This window comes from Oncorhynchus mykiss, chromosome 7 (assembly GCF_057628025.1).
Source record: "Oncorhynchus mykiss isolate SJ-2025 chromosome 7, ASM5762802v1, whole genome shotgun sequence".
Taxonomy (NCBI): Eukaryota; Metazoa; Chordata; class Actinopteri; order Salmoniformes; family Salmonidae; genus Oncorhynchus; species Oncorhynchus mykiss.
This window is the reverse complement of record NC_143028.1, coordinates 71,481,078-71,500,483: the sequence shown is the minus strand read 5'-3', so window position 1 is coordinate 71,500,483 and position 19,406 is coordinate 71,481,078. Positions and strand designations below refer to the sequence as shown.

General features: G+C 43.1%; 2 protein-coding genes, 1 long non-coding RNA gene and 1 pseudogene across 6 annotated transcripts; 2 read left to right on the top strand and 2 right to left on the bottom strand.

Moving 5' to 3' along the window:
• Window positions 1-759: 759 nt before the first annotated feature.
• On the bottom strand, window positions 760-9,336 carry LOC110528524 (Ig mu chain C region). Of its 3 annotated transcripts, none has more exons than XR_016497437.1 (7): window positions 9,141-9,336; window positions 8,029-8,370; window positions 7,245-7,589; window positions 6,827-6,937; window positions 4,282-4,621; window positions 3,680-3,997; window positions 760-3,166 (listed from the first exon to the last, which is right to left on the bottom strand). XR_016497437.1 is itself a non-coding variant. In XM_090241881.1 (7 exons), exons 1-7 carry the CDS (start codon window positions 9,202-9,204, stop codon window positions 2,847-2,849), a joined length of 1,830 nt encoding a protein of 609 aa, XP_090098007.1. In that variant the 5' UTR covers window positions 9,205-9,336; the 3' UTR covers window positions 760-2,846. The 3 variants fall into 3 exon arrangements, 2 of the variants coding, with proteins under 2 accessions (XP_090098007.1, XP_090098006.1); XM_090241881.1 differs by having other exon boundaries at window positions 4,282-4,611; XM_090241880.1 differs by lacking the exons at window positions 7,245-7,589; window positions 8,029-8,370; window positions 9,141-9,336 and having other exon boundaries at window positions 6,827-6,930.
• A 170-nt stretch (window positions 9,337-9,506) lies between these two features.
• On the bottom strand, window positions 9,507-14,209 carry LOC110528525 (EKC/KEOPS complex subunit TP53RK). Of its 2 annotated transcripts, none has more exons than XM_036984105.2 (2): window positions 14,128-14,209; window positions 9,507-10,355 (listed from the first exon to the last, which is right to left on the bottom strand). In XM_036984105.2, exons 1-2 carry the CDS (start codon window positions 14,144-14,146, stop codon window positions 9,862-9,864), a joined length of 513 nt encoding a protein of 170 aa, XP_036840000.1. In that variant the 5' UTR covers window positions 14,147-14,209; the 3' UTR covers window positions 9,507-9,861. The 2 variants fall into 2 exon arrangements, with proteins under 2 accessions (XP_036840000.1, XP_021466313.2); XM_021610638.3 differs by lacking the exon at window positions 14,128-14,209 and adding an exon at window positions 13,342-13,614.
• On the top strand, window positions 13,003-18,866 carry LOC149982666 (uncharacterized). Its single transcript, XR_016497438.1, has 2 exons — window positions 13,003-13,220; window positions 17,892-18,866. It is a non-coding gene; the product is annotated as an uncharacterized LOC149982666 (long non-coding RNA).
• On the top strand, window positions 15,592-17,332 carry LOC118965366 (solute carrier family 2, facilitated glucose transporter member 10 pseudogene; annotated as a pseudogene).
• Window positions 18,867-19,406: the final 540 nt, after the last annotated feature.

Below are 19,406 nucleotides of genomic sequence, written 5' to 3'. Positions count from 1 at the left end.
GCTCATGGTGGGTGTCTTAGGTTCCAGTTGTTGTTGCTAGTCAACTTTCAGTGGACACCCCCATGAGTCTTTCAGAACCCCTCCTAAAATAGTGGTGGAAAAGTACCCAATGGTCATACTTAAGTAAAAGTAAAGATACCTTAATAGAAAATGACTCAAGTGAAAGTCACTCAGTAAAATACTACTTCAGTAAAAGTCTAAAAATATTTGGTTTTAAATATACTTAAGTATCAAAAGTAAAAGTACAAATAATTTAAAATTCCTTCGTATTTTTACTTAGGTACTTAACACCACTGCTAAAATCCCACTTGTTTCATTTTGGCTGTGGTCAGTGACTTTTTGGTAGTTCCCCCTTCTGTTTGAGTGACATTATTTGGTTTTCTTGCTGGGAAAAAGCCACTACAAAATCTAGCTGATAGGGGCAAATGTGCAAGATATTTTACATTATTTTTAAGATAAAATATTAACTTAACAAAGGCGGAGTGGTAGGACCTGTGTTTTTAGATTTGCAAAAAGTATTTTATACTGTAAATCAGTGTTCTTCTTTCAAAACATTCAAAGTTTAATTTCTCTCCCAATGCCTTAACATGTATGGATTCATATTTATCTGACAGAATTCAGTGTGTTAGAATCAATTGGAAAGACTCATTTTCTGGCAACTGTACAACCAGAAATGTTTAAACTTTCAAGGATTTTAGGTCCATGTAAAATATATAAAATAATGTTTTAAATAAAAAAATAGAATTACAACGCTGAAAAACATGATCAGGGTTTTATTTATTTTACTATGACTTTGTTTTGGGGCCGAACTGGTGGCAGTTATGAAAAAAACAAACACTGCAGAGTTCATTGAAAATGTCATGGTTGATTTGCTTTTTTCATTAGGAAGGGTATTTCCTCTTGAACCATATGGTCTATCCACTACAAACCCATGGACAACATGTAAAGATTAAGACAATTTTTTAAATGTATTTTTTAACCCCCTTTTTCGTGGTATCCAATTGTTAGTAGTTACTGTCTTGTCTCATCGCTACAACTCCCGTACAGGCTCGGGAGAGCCAAGGTCGAGAGTCATGCGTCCTCCGAAACACAACCCAACCAAGCCGCACTGCTTCTTAACACAGCGCGCATCCAACCCGGAAGCCAGCCGCACCAATGTGTCGGAGGAAACACCGTACACCTAGCGACCTGGTCAGCGTGCACTGCGCCCGGCCCGCCACAGGGGTCGCTGGTGCACAATGAGACAATGATATCCCTACCGGCCAAACCCTCGCTAACCCAGACGACACTAGGCCAATTGTGCGTGGACCTCCCGGTCACGGCCGGCTTCGACAGAGCCTGGGCTCAAACCCAGAGTCTCTGGTGGCACAGCTAGCACTGCCCTAGACCACTGCGCCACCCAGGAGGCCCGATTAAGACAAATTTTAAATTATAAAAAAAAAAAAATCATTCAAGTATAAATTACCTGTTTAATTACATAAATTACTGGTCGTTTTGCAACCCTAGCCTTGAGCAGTCATGTCTGTGGGTATTAATGTTACACACAGAAAGTGAAAAAACTGTTTAAGTAAATTAAGGAAATAACCACTTCACTGAGCTGTCTGTCTAAACTACTGGCACACATCTCGGACACCCATGCATACCCCACAAGACATGCCACGAGGTCTCTTCACAGTCCAAGTCCAGGACAGACTTTTAGAGCCATGACTACATGGAACTCTATTCCACATCAATAGATGTAAAGCAGTAAAATTATATTTTAAAAACAGATTAAAAAACACCTTATAGAACAGCTGGGTCTGTGAAGCAACACAAACATTGGCACAAACACATACGATAACATATGCACTATACATGCACATGGATTTAGTGGTGGAGATATGTGGTGAAGGGGCCTGAGAGCACACAGTGTGTTGTGAAAATTATGACTGTATTGTAAAGGTTTTAAAATGGTATAAACTGCATTCATTTTGCTGGACCCCAGGAAGAGTAGCTGCTGCTTTGGCAGTTTGTTTTGATTAGTTCTTGTCTTTTTTTAAACCATTTTAAAACCCATCTAGGTACTGATTGATGGTTTAATTTGTCTGTCCCTAATACATAAACTGAAGACGCAGAGCTCTGACTTAATGTATGTTACTATTAAAACATGTATTATTATTAAAATAATAATAATCATATTTAACCTTTATTTAACTAGGCAAGTCAGTTAAGAACAAATTCTTATTTACAATGACGGCCTAGGAACAGTGGGTTTAACTGCCTTGTTCAGGGGCAGAAAGACAGATTTTTTTTTACCTTGTCAGCTCAGTGATTCGATTAACACCCTTTTGGTTACTGACCCAATGCTCTAACCACTAAGCTACCTGCCGCCCCAATTGAAGTGTTTATAGTGATCAATCTGCCATTTTCATACCGTATGCAGGATGTAAGTATATAGGGTTACGAACCTGTGTTTGTTAGATTAATTTACCTCAATATAAAAGGTGTAGTACTGACACTTTTCCTAGTTTAGGCCCCACATTTCATGAGCATATCTAGTATGCTACGACAGTTCAGGGCAAGCACCTTTTTCAGTTCAATATTTACATTCTATCAGAAGATAAAGTGAACAGAATTAACAAAACAAGTATAAATGCATCAAATTAATTTACAAAAATAACCTTAGGTATACTGGCGGTAATATCCTTATATACATCCCAGACCTGGGTTCAAATACTACTTGAAATCATTTCAAATACTTGAGCCGTCCTTTATTGAGCTTTCCTGTTGTAATGGAACCAATAGAAAAGTCCCAAAAGTGCAAACACAGTATTTGATCAAAGGTCTGACTTCCCTTGACTAGGTGACTATGAGATCTGATGTGTGAACACCCTCTCCTCCAGTTCCTTCTGGGCACTGTGGACCACCCGGCACCTGAACTCTGAGCCGTAGTCCTCCGAGGTGGGGCTCAGTTTGAGGAAGCTCCACATAGAGTAGAGGCCATTGATGTTGAGGCTGGGTGGGGAGTTGAAGAACTGGCTGTTGGGGACCGTCTGTCCGTCCTTAAACCATGTGACAGACACTTGTTCAGGACAGAAGTCTTTGACACAGAGGTTGAGCGTGCACTCCTCATCCGGCAGAGGGAGTAGTGGCTCACACTTGATGAACATCACGCTTGGAGGAGTACCTGGTGAAGAAGACACATGGGTCCTATTCATTACAGTAGGCATCAAATGGAATACATTGCCTGAAACAGGGAGGGAGTACTTGAACTTGTCTGAAAAGAAATGATCATTTTCAGTTGCAAAAATAGTTTTGCTATGATAAGCCCAAATTAACATAACTGCTGACACACATCACGTTTGCGCAAAAAAGTTATCAGAAGACACTATCAACTTATCAGAGGAAGACTATCTTGAATAACAGCTCCATCAGTTATATCTGTTGATGCCTTCTGAGCAAAATTAGGACAACCAACAAATAGGATTCAATTTCCAGGATGTAAACTTGCCCTCTAACTCATATTTCATCTACACATTATGACAATTACCACCATATAGCCTAGCTTTGATTGTCTGAATACATTTGTGAGATAAATGTAGAAACGTAACTAAAATAGAGTTAGAGGCCCCACCCAGTTTGAAAAAAAAGAGTTTGTGACCCCTGTGCTAAAAAGAACAGCATGTCTTTGATTAGTTACCTTGTGTGTTAATATGATAGAGAACGTCTTTGTATCCTGGCCCGGGGAAACTGGAGTGATACAAGCGGCATGTGTAGACCGCCTTCTCGTCTTCCTGAGCTATTGTCAGTTCGATCTTACTCCACATGCTGTACATCCGCTCGTGGTCAGAGAACGGTCCATAGTTAGTGGCTGTCCTCACCTGCTCCCCGTCATTTCTCGACCACTCGAGATGGAGGTCGTCCGGGTAGAACCTCTCGACCCGACAGCAGAGCACCAGCAACCTCTTCACCTCTGGGATCTGAGGCATGCTGGAGATGTGAAAGAGCGATGGAGTCACTGGGGGAAATGAAAAGGGAACAGTGTGTTAAGTCAAAAGTGGTACATTTCTAGATATTGGTACAGATTCAGTTGGATTGACTTTTTTGGTTGTGTTTTATGAATGACAGTGTATATAAAATATTATATATAATGTTAATATGTCTACTTATTTGTATTGCTCTCAAGACCCACTTCAAGCTTGTACTACTACCTGACTTTGAACACAGAACAGTTCAGCATGACGTACTGGTTACATTACGTTATTACATTATTATAGTTATTCCATGACATTATTACATTACCTTTTACACTCACAGTGGTCTCTCTGGTGATCCTCCTGCCTCTGTACAGCACAACACACAGGTACTTAGCCTGGTCCTCCCTAACTGACAGACAGACGGACAGGGTGGACACGTGATGCGTGCTCTCAGAGTGGATGTTAGCCTGGTCACTCAGGTCCTTGTGGCTCAACAGTGCCTTTGATTGGCTATTGGAAGCTGCGTTACAGTCGCTATTGGCTGTTATCTTGTACCATTTCACTTTGAGCTCTCTCAGTCGTACTCTTTTAATGGTGCATTTTAAGTTGGTCGGCTTCATAGCATAAACGATGGTGGGTTTGATGATGTCAGATGCTGGGAGGAACTGAGGAAAAATACACAAATATTATGACAATGATCATGCAACGTCGGTAGTCACCGTGCTACGTCGGTAGTCACCATGCTACATCAGTATTCACCATGCTACATCAGTATTCACCATGCTGTCAGGAGTCACCATGCTACATCAGTATTCACCATGCTGTCAGGAGTCACCATGCTACATCAGTATTCACCATGCTGTCAGGAGTCACCATGCTACATCAGTATTCACCATGCTGTCAGGAGTCACCATGCTACGTCAGTATTCACCATGCTGTCAGGAGTCACCATGCTACGTCAGTATTCACCATGCTGTCAGGAGTCACCATGCTACGTCAGTATTCACCATGCTGTCAGGAGTCACCATGCTACGTCAGTATTCACCATGCTGTCAGGAGTCACCATGCTACATCAGTATTCACCATGCTGTCAGGAGTCACCATGCTACGTCAGTATTCACCATGCTGTCAGGAGTCACCATGCTACGTCAGTATTCACCATGCTGTCAGGAGTCACCATGCTACGTCAGTATTCACCATGCTGTCAGGAGTCACCATGCTACGTCAGTATTCACCATGCTGTCAGGAGTCACCATGCTACGTCAGTATTCACCATGCTACATCAGTATTGATCATGCTGTCAGGAGTCACCATGCTACATCAGTATTCACCATGCTGTCAGGAGTCACCATGCTACATCAGTATTGACCATGCTGTCAGGAGTCACCATGCTGTCAGGAGTCACCATGCTACATCAGTATTCACCATGCTGTCAGGAGTCACCATGCTACATCAGTATTCACCATGCTGTCAGGAGTCACCATGCTACGTCAGTATTCACCATGCTGTCAGGAGTCACCATGCTACGTCAGTATTCACCATGCTGTCAGGAGTCACCATGCTACATCAGTATTCACCATGCTGTCAGGAGTCACCATGCTACATCGGTATTGACCATGCTGTCAGGAGTCACCATGCTACATCAGTATTCACCATGCTGTCAGGAGTCACCATGCTACATCAGTATTCACCATGCTGTCAGGAGTCACCATGCTACATCAGTATTCACCATGCTGTCAGGAGTCACCATGCTACATCAGTATTCACCATGCTGTCAGGAGTCACCATGCTACATCAGTATTCACCATGCTGTCAGGAGTCACCATGCTACATCAGTATTCACCATGCTACGTCAGTATTCACCATGCTACGTCAGTATTCACCAGGCTGTCAGGAGTCACCATGCTACATCAGTATTCACCATGCTGTCAGGAGTCACCATGCTACGTCAGTATTCACCATGCTGTCAGGAGTCACCATGCTACGTCAGTATTCACCATGCTGTCAGGAGTCACCATGCTACATCAGTATTCACCATGCTGTCAGGAGTCACCATGCTACGTCAGTATTCACCATGCTACATCAGTATTGACCATGCTGTCAGGAGTCACCATGCTACATCAGTATTCACCATGCTGTCAGGAGTCACCATGCTACATCAGTATTCACCATGCTGTCAGGAGTCACCATGCTACATCAGTATTCACCATGCTGTCAGGAGTCACCATGCTACATCAGTATTCACCATGCTACGTCAGTATTCACCATGCTACGTCAGTATTCACCAGGCTGTCAGGAGTCACCATGCTACATCAGTATTCACCATGCTGTCAGGAGTCACCATGCTACGTCAGTATTCACCATGCTGTCAGGAGTCACCATGCTACGTCAGTATTCACCATGCTGTCAGGAGTCACCATGCTACATCAGTAGTCACCATGCTGTCAGTAGTCACCATCCTACATCAGTAGTCACCATGCTACATCAGTAGTCACCATGCTGTCAGTAGTCACCATGCTACATCAGTATTCACCATCCTACATCAGTATTCACCATGCTACATCAGTATTCACCATGCTACATCACTAGTCACCATGCTGTCAGTAGTCACCATGCTACATCGGTAGTCACCATGCTACGTCGGTAGTCACCATGCTACGTCGGTAGTCACCATGCTTCATCGGTAGTCACCATGCTACATTAGTATTCACCATGCTGTCAGTAGTCACCATGCTACATTAGTATTCACCATGCTGTCAGTAGTCACCATGCGACTTCGGTATTCACCATTCTACAAGGTGTGCAGGCTTTTGTTCCAGCACAACAGAACACACCTGAATCTAATAATCACTTCTTGGATGTAAACGTACCTGTGTAAAAATACCTGTAGAAGACCATTGCACCACCGATGACAGAGAAGACCAGAAGAACACTAACAAGACTAGTAACTACCATCAGCGTTACAGCATTAAACCCTGGATCTGATGAGAGAGGGGTTAGAAGTACATGTTAAAATACACTAGAAATACACTGAAATGGACTTTCAGTCCATTGAAATACACTATGTGTATAGTAGTGTTCAGTTGAATCCTTATTAAAACACCCAATTGCATTTTTTTTTAAATTCTCATTGTATTTATCTGTATTTGTTTTTGTCTTTTGTATGCTTAATGAAATATTTTCATTTATGCTCAGAGCCGCAAGCTACATTTCCCCATGGGGAAAATCCAGTATAATTTGTTATGAATCCCAATATAAAGCTGATAGAGTGGTGTGTTGGCTTCCCACCTTGCACGGTCAACAAGATGCTTTTGCTGTATTTTCCATCAGGGTAGGACCTATGTTCAATGTGACAGATGTACATGGCTCCTCCGCTCCCTACGGCTGAAGCCTGGACAGTAATGTGACTGCTGACACTGTAGGTGCCGTCTGGATTGGGCACAGCCATTCCAGTGCACACATCACGCGAGATGGCCCCGCGAGCCATGCTCCCGCGGGCCACCCGGGAACCATTTTGGATCAGCCAGGTCACGGACAGATTCTCTGGGTAGAATCCTGTGATGTCACACATCAATGTCCTTTCCTCCCCCTCCATCACCATGGCGGTCTCTGGGAGGGACACTGAGGGTCTGGCTGTAGGGAAAAGATGGAGTAAAGAGTGTGAATTTGTTTCTCTCACTGTGGCCTAGTTCACACACAATTAAATACATTGTACACACAGAGTGTGAAGTTGTGAACTAGGCCTGTGTGTGTAAGGTAAAGCCATGTCATTATGTAAATAATAAGATACATCCATTAGGATACTACTGGAGGCCTATTCTCAACAATTCCACTTACTTTCACAGCAATAACAAATACGATTATAGCATCAGTGGAGGATGGTGTCAGTAAAATTGGAGGACTGGAAATTGTAATGACTGGAACAGTAACAAACACATTCCATTCCACTCATTACTATGAGCCGGTCTCTTGTCAACAGCCTCCACTGCCTATCATTGCTTCATTTTCTGCTGGGCTAAAATGTTCTGGTGATAAAATGTACAAAAGGGGCAAACAGAATGTCAGACAGCACCTGATACTTCCAGCTGTGAAGAAACTTTGTATGTGTTGGGAGTGATGATCACTCTGCAGCGGTAGAGTCCCTCATCAGCCACGGTCATGTTGAACAAACGAAGGGATGCATTGCCCTGAAGCAACCCCGTTTGGTCGACTCGAGACCCTTCACGATGCACCTTGGCACTCTCGTTCTGGAACGTGTACACTAGGTGCTTTATGGTCTCTTTATCCACCATCATCCCCCACTCAACCGTGATTTTCTTCAGCGGTACATGTTCAGGCTTCTTGAAAGAGCAGTTTAAGGTAACATCCGTGCCAGCTAAGATGGCGATCTTCTTTGTAGACTGGGCCTTTGCACCTACAGTCCAAAACACAAACCAGTTTGGGTAATATCTTTTTATGCCAGTCATGAGAGTTTGGGGTTGAGTGCCTTGCTGCAGTATTTGAATATTAAAAATGATCACATGAGACTGCAGCATGTAACTGGCAGGTATTTTATGATATCACCCTGACTCACGAGCGTAGGATACAAGGTCAATTTTCACAGATATGCTTACATTTTTTTTGCTGTCACCGTACCCAACCGGACACATTGGGAGCAGCGCCCCTGGTAGCACTTAGGGGTAAAGTGCCTTGCTCAAGGGGTAGGTAGTATACAGGGATATAAGAGCCAATAACCAGATCACTCCTTGCAGATTTCCCCACAGGCAGCTTAGGGGTTCGACCGCTGCCCCATAATTAAAACTGACATTTTTTATTTTATGTATTTATTTAACTAGGCAAGTCAGTTAAGAACAAATTCTTATTTACTATCCCGGACGACGCTGGGCCAATTGTGCGCCGCCCTATGGGACTCCCAATCATGGCCGGATATGAAACAGCCTGTTACAGTCTGTTACATAAAAAACATGCATAGCAGAAACAGCTACTGTAAGATATCTTCCCATAAATGTAGTAATGCAACGTTAAAGATTAGACGTGAACAAATATTTAAGAACTTGTTTCGTAGCCAAGGCAAATACTATTGCTCTCTACTAGGACTGACTTTGACCTTTGTCCCACTACTCCTAAGAAACCTGTAGTTAGAATACAAAGACAATCAAAACACTGGTCAGTTTTTCCTCTTACCTTTACAATGCAAAATAATGAGCAGAATCGTAGTGACATTTTTAATATCCCAGCTACTATTCATTGGTAATCACTTTGTTTTTTTTACTGTGACAGGTGCATTGAGACTGGAGAGCAATTCTGAAAGTAAACTGACACAGATCTCAGTCAAGTGCGTTCCCATGCTCCAATTGAGTCACAGGAAAGCTCATAAGTTACCAAATATGGACTTCGTTACGTAACAGTGGATATTGTGATTGTGGGTGTCAGAAAGGCGCAATAGAAATAGTATTGAGAAATCATTGCCTGCATACTGTGTGGGGCTGACTGAGGAACCACATTCTAGATTCTCAGCATACTAAACTAAACTGAAAGAACACAAACCAATAAAGCGAGCAGTCTTTTATTTCAAAAACAAATATTTCTAGTAACATAAAATTGTGGCACTGACAGTCTCTATGCTTCTATACAAATATCAAATGGAACTTAACAAATCAGTGCCAAACAGGGCATGTCATTATAAATGCATATGCACAGATTATCTCGTAGGTTCCCTTTAACCTACCATCGGCCTTTCTATTCTCACCCGACCCACGGCCTCTTTCTCCCTCTCAACCGACCCACGGCCTCTTTCTCCCCCTCAACCGACCTCTTTCTCCCCCTCAACCGACCTCTTTCTCCCCCTCAACCGACCATCAACCTCTTTCTCCCCCTCAACCGACCATCGACCTCTTTCTCCCCCTCAACCGACCATCGACCTCTTTCGCCCTCTCAACCGAACTTCGTCAAGCTTTTTGATGACAGCGTGGGACTTCTTGGATGAGGCTGCGTAGGCCTTCAGCAGCTTCTCGAACAGAGCCTCAGTGTTGGGGTGGGTGCTGAGGAAAGCTTTCTCCAGCACGTACATATCCACTCCCTTGTCCTCGGGCAGCGCCGATATGTAGCTCAGGCCAAAGTCAATGAGGACCAGCTCCGTCTCTCCGCTCTCAGTGCCCGCCTTCAACAGCATGTTGGAAGTGGTCAAGTCTCCATGGACAACGTCCTCATCGTGCATTTTGGCCAGAATCTGACCCATCTTCTTAGCGAGCTGGTCCAGGCGTTCCTCTGGGATTTTCTGGGCAGAGGAGAGCGGGGTGGAGGCGATGTGGTCTCGTACGGTGATGGAGCCGACGATGTCTTCAAGGAAGATGCAGTGGGAGGTGTAGTCTACAAAGTAGACGACTGGTGCAGATATGCCTGAAGAGAGAGAGAGTGATATATTGGTGGGGATGAGAGAGAAGGGGGGGTATAATTAGACACTAATACAGATCAGGGATATACAGGCTTGTATCTTATCTGATATGTACACTACATGGCCAAAAGTATGTGGACACGTGCTCGACCATCTTCCTAAATCATGGGCATTAATATGGAGTTGGTCCCCCCTTTGCTGCTATAATAGCCTCCACTCTTCTGGGAAGGCTTTCTACTAGATGTTGGAACATTGCTGCGGGCAATTCCATTCAGCCACAAGAGCATTAGTGAGGTCAGGCATTGGTGTTGGGCGATTAGGCCTGGCTCAGAGTCGGTGTTCCAAGTCATCCCAAAGATGTTAAATGGGGTAGAGGTCAGGGCTCTATGCAAGCCAGTCAAGTTCTTCCACACCGAATACCAACAAACCATTTCTGTATGGACCTCGCATTGTGCATAGGGCCATTGTCATGCTAAAACAGGAAAGGGCCTTCCCAAACTGTTGCAAGCACAGAATATTCTAGAATGTCATTGTATGCTGTAGAGTTAAGATTCCCCCTCACTGGAACTTGGGGGCCTAGCTCGACCCATGAAAAACAGCCCCAGACCATTATTCCTTCTCCATCAAACTTTACAGTTGGCAATATGCATTCAAGCAGGTAGCGTTCTCCTGGCATCCACCAAACCCGGATTCGTCCGTCGGACTGTCAGATGGTCAAGCACGATTCACAACTCCAGAGAATGTGTTTCCACTGCTCCAGAGTCAAATGGCGGTGAGCTTTACACCACTCCATCCAACGCTTGGTATTGCACATGGTGATCTTAGGCTTGTGTGTGGCTGTTTGGCCATGGAAACCCATTTCATGAAGCTCCCGTTGAACAGTTCTTGCGCTGACCTTTTCAGAGGCAGGTTGGAACTTGGTAGTGAAATCAAATCAAATTTTATTTGTCACATACACATGGTTAGCAGATAATGTGAGTGTAGCGAAATGCTAGTGAGCGTTGGAACAGAAGATGATTTTTACGCTCTACGCGCTTCAGCACTCGGCAGTCCCGTTCTGTGAGCTTGTGTGGCCTACCAGTTCGTGGCTGAGCAGTTGTCGCTCCTAGACGTTTCCACTTCACAATAACAGTAACAGCACTTACAGCACTTACAGTTGATCCGGGCAGCTCAAGCAGGGCAGAAATTTGACGAACTGACTTGTTGGAAAGGTGGCATCCTATGACGGTGCCACGTTGAAAGTCTCTGAGTTCTTCAGTAAGGCCATTCTACTGCCAATGTTTGTCTATAGAGATTGCATGGCGGTGTGCTCAATTTTATAGACTTGTCAGCAACGGGTGTGGCTGAATTAGCCGAATCCACTCATTTAAAAAGGGGTGTCCACATTTTTTGCATATATAGTATATGATCTGCGCTAGAACAGTATAGGCCTAGCAATCATCAACATCCTGTATTGGAAAGATTTGACAGCTGTCCAGTTCTGGACACCTGTGCAGTGAGAAGCAGCTCTGTAACTAACATATATTTCCAGATTAAAAATGATTGCATAGAACCCTTGTAGTCACTCACTCTTGTCCAAAGATTGCTCCCTCTGATTTTCAGTTGAATCATTCATGGCAGTGCGGACTGCATACAACAGTTAATTTGGCCTATGCTGTAGGCCTGTTTTACATTCAGCAATTAGCAAGAGCAAGCCTGCTTCTCTCCCCGAATAAACTATTATAGGTCTAGTAGAAAAATAAATGTCCTATAGCTTTTGCTGGGATGTCATGAGGTGAGGAATTGCCTACTGCGGAGAGGCGTGCATAGGCCTATAGACTATTGCGGACGGAAACAGCTGGGAGAGAATAGTGATGTGTAACTGAAGTAAGAAGTTAAGTTAGTTCTTTCATTAGCTAAATATTAGTGCATAGGCTAAATGTTTATCTGTGAAAGTGCCTGAAAATAAAGTTGACAGATTATGAAATGAGTTCCTCCAGGCCACTCTGAGCTCAATTTCAAGTCTCATAACAAAGGGTCTGAATACTTAGGTAAATATTTGTAATAAATGTGCAAATATTTATGAAAACATGTTCTCGCTTTGTCATTATGGGGTATTGTGTGTAGATTTGAGGGGTATTTAAAAAAATATCAATTTTAGAATAAGGCTGTAATGTAACAAAATGTGGAAAAGGGTAAGGTGTCTGAATACTTTCCAAATGCACTGTATAGGCTAAATGTGAAGCATCCACTTGGCATTTCCACTCACTACAAAATAAGGTGATGAGAGAAAGCTTAGTGGCAGGCAGTGGGAGAAGATGGAACGAGATGGATTTTGGAAGACACATTTTCTAAATTATTAAACATTTGATTTCGATACAGTTTTGTTTCCAAAACTACAATCTCCAAGACTTTATTTACCCTTCGCGAAAGTTTTCAAAAAATTACGTTTAGGAGTGCAAGATCGAATTACGTTAATGCACACATGAACTTCAGACATTCCATAACGGAAATATGCAACTGAATGCTAGAATGCGCTAATAGGATCTCACAAACTCTTGCATGGCTCTGCCCAATTCCTTGCTTCTTCTGCCCACTATGATTAATATGCTACCATTTGACACCTAATCCTATCGTCTAGGTCTTTCTTGGGTAAGTTATTTTTTTGAAATCGTTGGCTAAAAGCTAGCAAGGTGGAGTCTGTGTACTTCCGTTTGTACCACAGCAAGGTAAAGCAACGCACGAGTTGAAAATACAGAACGCACTGCAGTACCCCATAACGTAGAGTTGCGGACTGCTCCATTGACAATTAATGATTTCCGACGGAACGCAATACATCTGGTGGACATGAGGCGTTGGTCAAGGCCGCTACGTCTCCAAAAACGTATTTGGTACGTTTTTTAAATAAAAGTATGAATTTTGCGCGACCAGTTATCAATACTCGACTCCGCCTTGATATAAGAGAACTGAGTTGAGCTTTCCTCAGCTACATTTTGGGCTAACGCTACTCACCAGCTTTTCGACAGCGAAGTATTGAGCGCACCTCTTGCACGGTTCTGCGATGTGTGAGTTTTTCATCCAACAACGGGTGTCTATACAATTTCGGAAACCTTTCTTTTACAATGGTTGGCTTGCCCAAAAATGACCCTCGATATACACGAGCTTCTGCACCCTGTTTTATCAGTTCTATTTTCTTAAGAAACTGCGGTAGGGCCACGCTGTTCCCCTCAACAGCCATGTTTACAAATCGCTGTATCTTCCTGACAGTTGGCACAATTACATATTTAAAACTGCTGCCACCTTCTGTTTCGGCGTAAAACTGACGAGGATCATAATTGATCATGTTCATGCCATCAGTCGAAATCTGTAAAAAGATTGGAGATAACGCAAGCCAGGTCGCATCAAACATGTAATTCACAACTGGAAATGATAGCCCATACTGCCTACTGTGAGGTTAGTTATTAGACTGAACATTTATGTCACACAATACGTGTTTTCCCCTACTTCTGTCATGTATATGGGCTTTGCAGCCAATTTATTTACATATACTACTGTGAGGGTTTTTATTTAGCCTGCTTGTTGCTCTCAAGATCCCAAGGCATTAAGAAATAATTCTTATCCCAAGGGTTCTCAGCTAAGCACTGCTTACAGTGGGTCTATGCGAACTACAATCCTGACGTTTCTAAATGTTAAAACAGATCATCAATAACCATCGCTTGCAATACGGTTTTTGAAACATATGGAACTTATCTTTCATATTAGCAAAAATAGTATTTCAAATAAAAAAGATACACTTACTGTAAAAGGTCAGATCCATACGGCTGTGTGCCTCCAGCCGACGAACTACACTTCCTCCCTAGTTACACTTACTCACAGGTGTTTGAGCACCATAGATAGCTAATTAGCACAGGTGGTTGCATCCATCTGCCTTCCGTAAACAAGCACTGTAACATGGATACAGGGCCTTCGGGAAAGTATTCAGACCCCTCAACGTTTTCCAGTTTGTTACGTTACAGCCTTATTCTAAAATGTACTTTAAAAAAAAGAAAAATCCTCTGCAATCTACACACACTACCCCCTAATGAAAATGCGAAAATAGGTTTCTAGACATTTCTGAAAATGTATTATGAATAAAAAACAAAGATCTTAAAATATCTTATTTATGAGACTCTAAATTGAGCTCAGGTGCATCCTGTTTCCATTGATGATCCTTGAGATGTTTCTACAACTTGATTAGAGTCCACCTGTGGTAAATTCAATTGATTGGACATGATTTGGAAAGGCACACACCTGTCCATATAAGGTCCCACAGTTGCCAGCACATGTCAGAGCAAAAACCAAGCCATGAGGTGAAAGAAATTGTCTGTAGAGCTCAGAGAAAGGAGCAATCGGGGTAGAATGGCCTTGGTCAGGGAGGTGACCAAGAACACGATGGGCACTCTGATAGAGCTCTAGAGTTCCTCTGTGGAGATGGGAGAACCTATAAGAAGGACAACCACCTCTGCTGCACTCCACCAATCAGGCCTTTATGGTAGAGTGGCCAGATGGAAGCCACTCATTAAAAAGGCACATGACAGCCCACTTGGAGTTTGCCAAAAGGCACCGAAAGACTCAGACCGTGAGAAACAAGATTCTCTTGTCTGATGAAACCAAGATTACATTTTTTGGCCTGAAAACCAAGCGTCACGTCTGGAGGAAACCTGACACCATCCCTACGGTGAAACGTGGTGGCAGCAACATGCTGTGGGGATGTTTTCCAGCGGCAGGGACTGGGAGACTAATCAGGATCAATGGAAAGATGAACGGAGCAAAGTGCAGAGAGAACGAACCTAAGCACACAGCCGAGACAACGCAGGAGTGACTTTGGGACAAGTCTCTGAATGTCCTTGAGTGGCCCAAATACAGGTGTACCAAGCTTGTAGCGTCATACCCAAGAAGACTCGAGGCTATTAATCTGAATACCTATGTAAATGTGATAAATATATATATTTGCAAACATTTCGGAAAAAATATTTTTGCTTTGTCAATATAGGGTATTGTGTGTGGATTGAGGGGGGGGACGACAATTTAATCAAATTTAAAATAAGGCTGTAACGTAACAAAATGTGGAAAAAAATCAAGGGGCCTGAATACTTTCCAAATGCACTGTACATACAAATAAGTTTGCCTAAATAGATGACCACTAACAACTCTAACACAATTTAGAGCTCTGATAGATTGGAGGACATCCTCCGGAAGTTGTCATTATAACTGTGTAAGTCTATGGAAGAAGGTGAGAACAATGAGTCTCCTAGGTTTTGTATTGAAGTCAAAGTACCCAGAGACGGACAGAATTGACATGTGAATATATTTAGTATAGTTTTATCTATAAAGGATCACTTTTTCCCTTTTAATTTTATGAATTTCACTGAGGATGGTCCTCCTTCCTCCTCTGAGGAGCCTCCACTGATGTACAGTAGGCCTAAAATAATATGCAATACTTATTCAATGTTTGTCTGCCATCTGCAGAACTGTAAAAAAGCCTGAATAATCATTAAAGATACCACATAGGGTTTACACATTATCCTGGATTTTTGCCAGATTCATTAGCAATATATTGCATATCAAACATGTATATATGTACATGAAGAATATATATTGTTTATGACCTCTCTCCAAACATGAATGTAGTTTTTAACAGCTAATGTTTTATATGGGACATTGAATATATTTATGATAAACAAATTAGCATATTATTTTAGCTGCTTTACTATATACATTTCCTCCATATAGGCACACATATGAAAATATACACAAATTAGTACATTCTGTTGCACCTTGAAAATTTTACCTTAGGTCAAAACCATGATCAATTGTGTCACATCATCCAAGGATCATTCAAATGTAGACTAAATTAATCCTATGCTCACACAAAGCATGTTAAACTCATATACTCAATGTTTTTCTTCTTCCCAAGGTTAAGTTTAATTGTCATGTGCACAAGTACAGTGAAATGCATTGCTCCAGGCCTAGTTCCAGCTCACCTGTGTCCAGCAGGAGGCGGTGGTCAGTACCCTTCTGATTGGGGCCTTGCAGGCTTCCCTGGTCGGCGGGTGGCTGATTGACCGCTATGGCCGAAGGAATTCCATCATCCTCAGCAACGTCCTTATCCTGGCAGGGAGTCTGGTCCTGGTTAGCACCTCTTACTTAGCGCTGGTGGTGGGAAGAATCACAGTGGGCTTCGCCATATGCATCTCCTCCATGTCCTGCTGTGTCTTTGTGTTGGAGATGGTCACCGACAAGCATATGTTTTTTTTGGGGGACCCAACGAAGTCGGTATCACCGTGGGCATTCTGGGAGCTTATGCCATGAACTATATCCTGTCTGATACCAGACATGGATGGAAATATCTGTTTGGGTCAGCCATCGTGCTTACTTTGGCTCAGTTTGTCTCCATTTGGTTCCTCCCGTCCAATGCTGGAGCACATGCAGAATGCCAAAGGGCAGGCGCTCAAAGCCAAAGAGGCCTTATTCGCTTCATTGAGGATCACGAAGTAGAGAATTCAGCAACCGTTTCCAACAGACTTGATAACGCACGGTACAGCATTGTGCACCTCTTACAACGGCTGGATAACATGAGGATCAGGACTATGATAGGGCTGGGCTTGGTCATCTTTCATCAGTTCACCGGTCTGCCCAACGTGCTCTTCTACAGCTCAACCGTCTTTCATTCAGTGGGCTTTGAGAGTAATGCCTCAGCAGTGCTGGCATCCGTGGGCATGGAGGTAGTCAAAGTGATCGCCACCTTGGTCTCCATGGTGTTTGCCAATAGGGTTGGCAGGAGGCCTCTCTGCTCATCGGTGGATGTACAGTAATGTCTGTGTGTTTGATCACCATAGGACTTCTGAGCAGGCGTTCGGTGGTCAACACCAAGACACCCTGTAGTACTGGGGATAATGTTTTCAAAGATGAAAATGCTAATAAAGCACAAACGTTTTTAAAAGGTATACAGCCATCCTACTAACTTTCAAATCTGCATGAAAAATAATTAGCGTTTTCTATTTAATCCAAGAGACACCGTACACAGGGGTCAGGAAGCTGAAGCTCCTGAGCAGATGGGGTTTAAATACTCATTCTTGGCAATCTCAGTTAATCAGTCATTCAATGTTGTTAAACTTGCACATTCACTAGAATTCTAAACAGGGCACATTCTGCACTACATTATAAAACTCTGAAATTGTCGTTATCTACACTGAACAAAAATATAAGTGCAACATGTAAAGTGTTGGTCCCATGTTTCATGAGCAAATTTGTTTACATCCATGTTAGTGAGCATTTCTCCTTTGCCAATATAATCCATCCACCTGACAGGTGTGGCATATCAAGAGGCTAATAAACAGCATGATCAATACACAATACACCTTGTGCTGGGGACAATAAAAAGCCACTAAAATGTTCTCACACAACACAATGCCACAGATGTCTCAAGTTGAGGGAGCATGCAATTAGCATGCTGACTGCAGAAATGTCAAACAGCTGTTGCCAGATAATTAATCGTTCATTTCTCTAACATGTCATTTTAGAGAATTTGGCAGTACGTCCAACCGGCCTCAACTGCAGCCCAGGACCTCTACATCTGGCTTCTTCACCTGCGGGATCGTCTGAGACCAACCACCCAGACAGCTGATGAAACTGTGGGTTTCCGCAACCAAAGAATCTCTGCAAAAACTGTCAGAAATCGTCTCAGGGATGCTCATCTGCAGCAGCTAATGGACTACTGCAGTTTGGCGTCGTAACCGACTTCAGTAACAAATGCTTACCTTCGATTGCCACTTGCACGTTGGAGAAGTGTGCTCTTCACAGATAAATCCCAGTTTCAACTGTACCGGGCAGATGGCAGACCGCATGTATGGTGTCATGCGGGCAAGCGGTTTGCAGATGTCAACGTTGTGAACAGAGGGCTCCATGGTGGCGGTTGGTTTATGGTACGGACAAACACAATTGCATTTTGTCGATGGCAATTTGAATGCACAGCTACCATGAGATCCTGAGGCCCATTGTCATGCCATTTATCCGCCGCCATCACCTCATGTTTCACCACGATAATGCACAGCCCCGTTGTCGCAAGGATCTGTACACAATTCCTGGAAGCTGAACATATCAGATTTCTTCCACCGCCTACATACTCACCAGACATGTCACTCATTGAGCACGTGTGGAATGCTCTGGATCGAAGTGTACGACAGTGTGTTCCAGTTCCCGCCAATATCCAGCAACTTCACGCAGCTTTTGAAGAGTAAGACAACATTCCATAGGCCATAATCAACAGCCTGATCAATTATATGCGAAGGAGATGTGTCGCGCTGCATGAGGCAAATGGTCACACCAGATACTGACTGGTTCTGATCCACAGCCCCATTTTATTTTAAAGGTTTCTGTGATCAGATTCATATCCATTTCCCCAGTCATGTGAAATCCATAGATTATGGCCTATATTCATTTATTACAATTGAATGATTCCTTATTTGAACTGTAACTCAGTAAAATCTTTGAAATGGTTTCATGTTGCGTTTATTTTTGTTCAGTATAAATGCTAGGCTGGAAGCAGGGGGAAATGTGCGAGTTGAGCTAAATATAGGAGATGATTCAGACAGCAACATGATATTCTAGTTCAGCGAAATACAGGAGATGATTCAGACAGCAACATAAACATGATATTCTTATGGAGGGGCAGTGGTCATTCAGATGAAACTGTTAGCAGGCAAAGGTGGGTGACGGCCAACACGCTGCTCGTCCAATTTATTTAAACTAGGCAAGTCAGTTAAGAACAAAGACGACCTACCATACCCTAGCACGGACGACGCTGAGCCAATTGTGCGCCGCCCTATGGGACTCCTAATCATGGCCGTTGTGATACAGCCCAGCATTGAACCAGGGTCTGTAGTGACGCATCTAGCACTGAGATGCAGTGCCTTAGACCCCAATCAGCATCCAAACAACCAGTTCTTATCACTGTTACAATTAATTTAAAAACATAGCAAAAACGCATACTGTAGAAGTGACGTCAAAATAATACAATAATTAAGGAAATAGATTTT

Coding starts and splice junctions, on each gene's coding strand:
- LOC110528524 (XM_090241881.1), bottom strand. CDS start 9,204: ATGAATAGTAGCTGGGATATTAAAAATGTCACTACGATTCTGCTCATT. Junction 6,938..7,244: donor CATCTTGTTGACCGTGCAAG/GTGGGAAGCCAA, acceptor CTCTCTCATCAG/ATCCAGGGTTTAATGCTGTA. Junction 3,998..4,281: donor GACCACTGTGAGTGTAAAAG/GTAATGTAATAA, acceptor CATTTCCCCCAG/TGACTCCATCGCTCTTTCAC.
- LOC110528525 (XM_021610638.3), bottom strand. CDS start 13,567: ATGGCTGTTGAGGGGAACAGCGTGGCCCTACCGCAGTTTCTTAAGAAA. Junction 10,356..13,341: donor ACTTCGCTGTCGAAAAGCTG/GTGAGTAGCGTT, acceptor CTCTCTCTTCAG/GCATATCTGCACCAGTCGTC.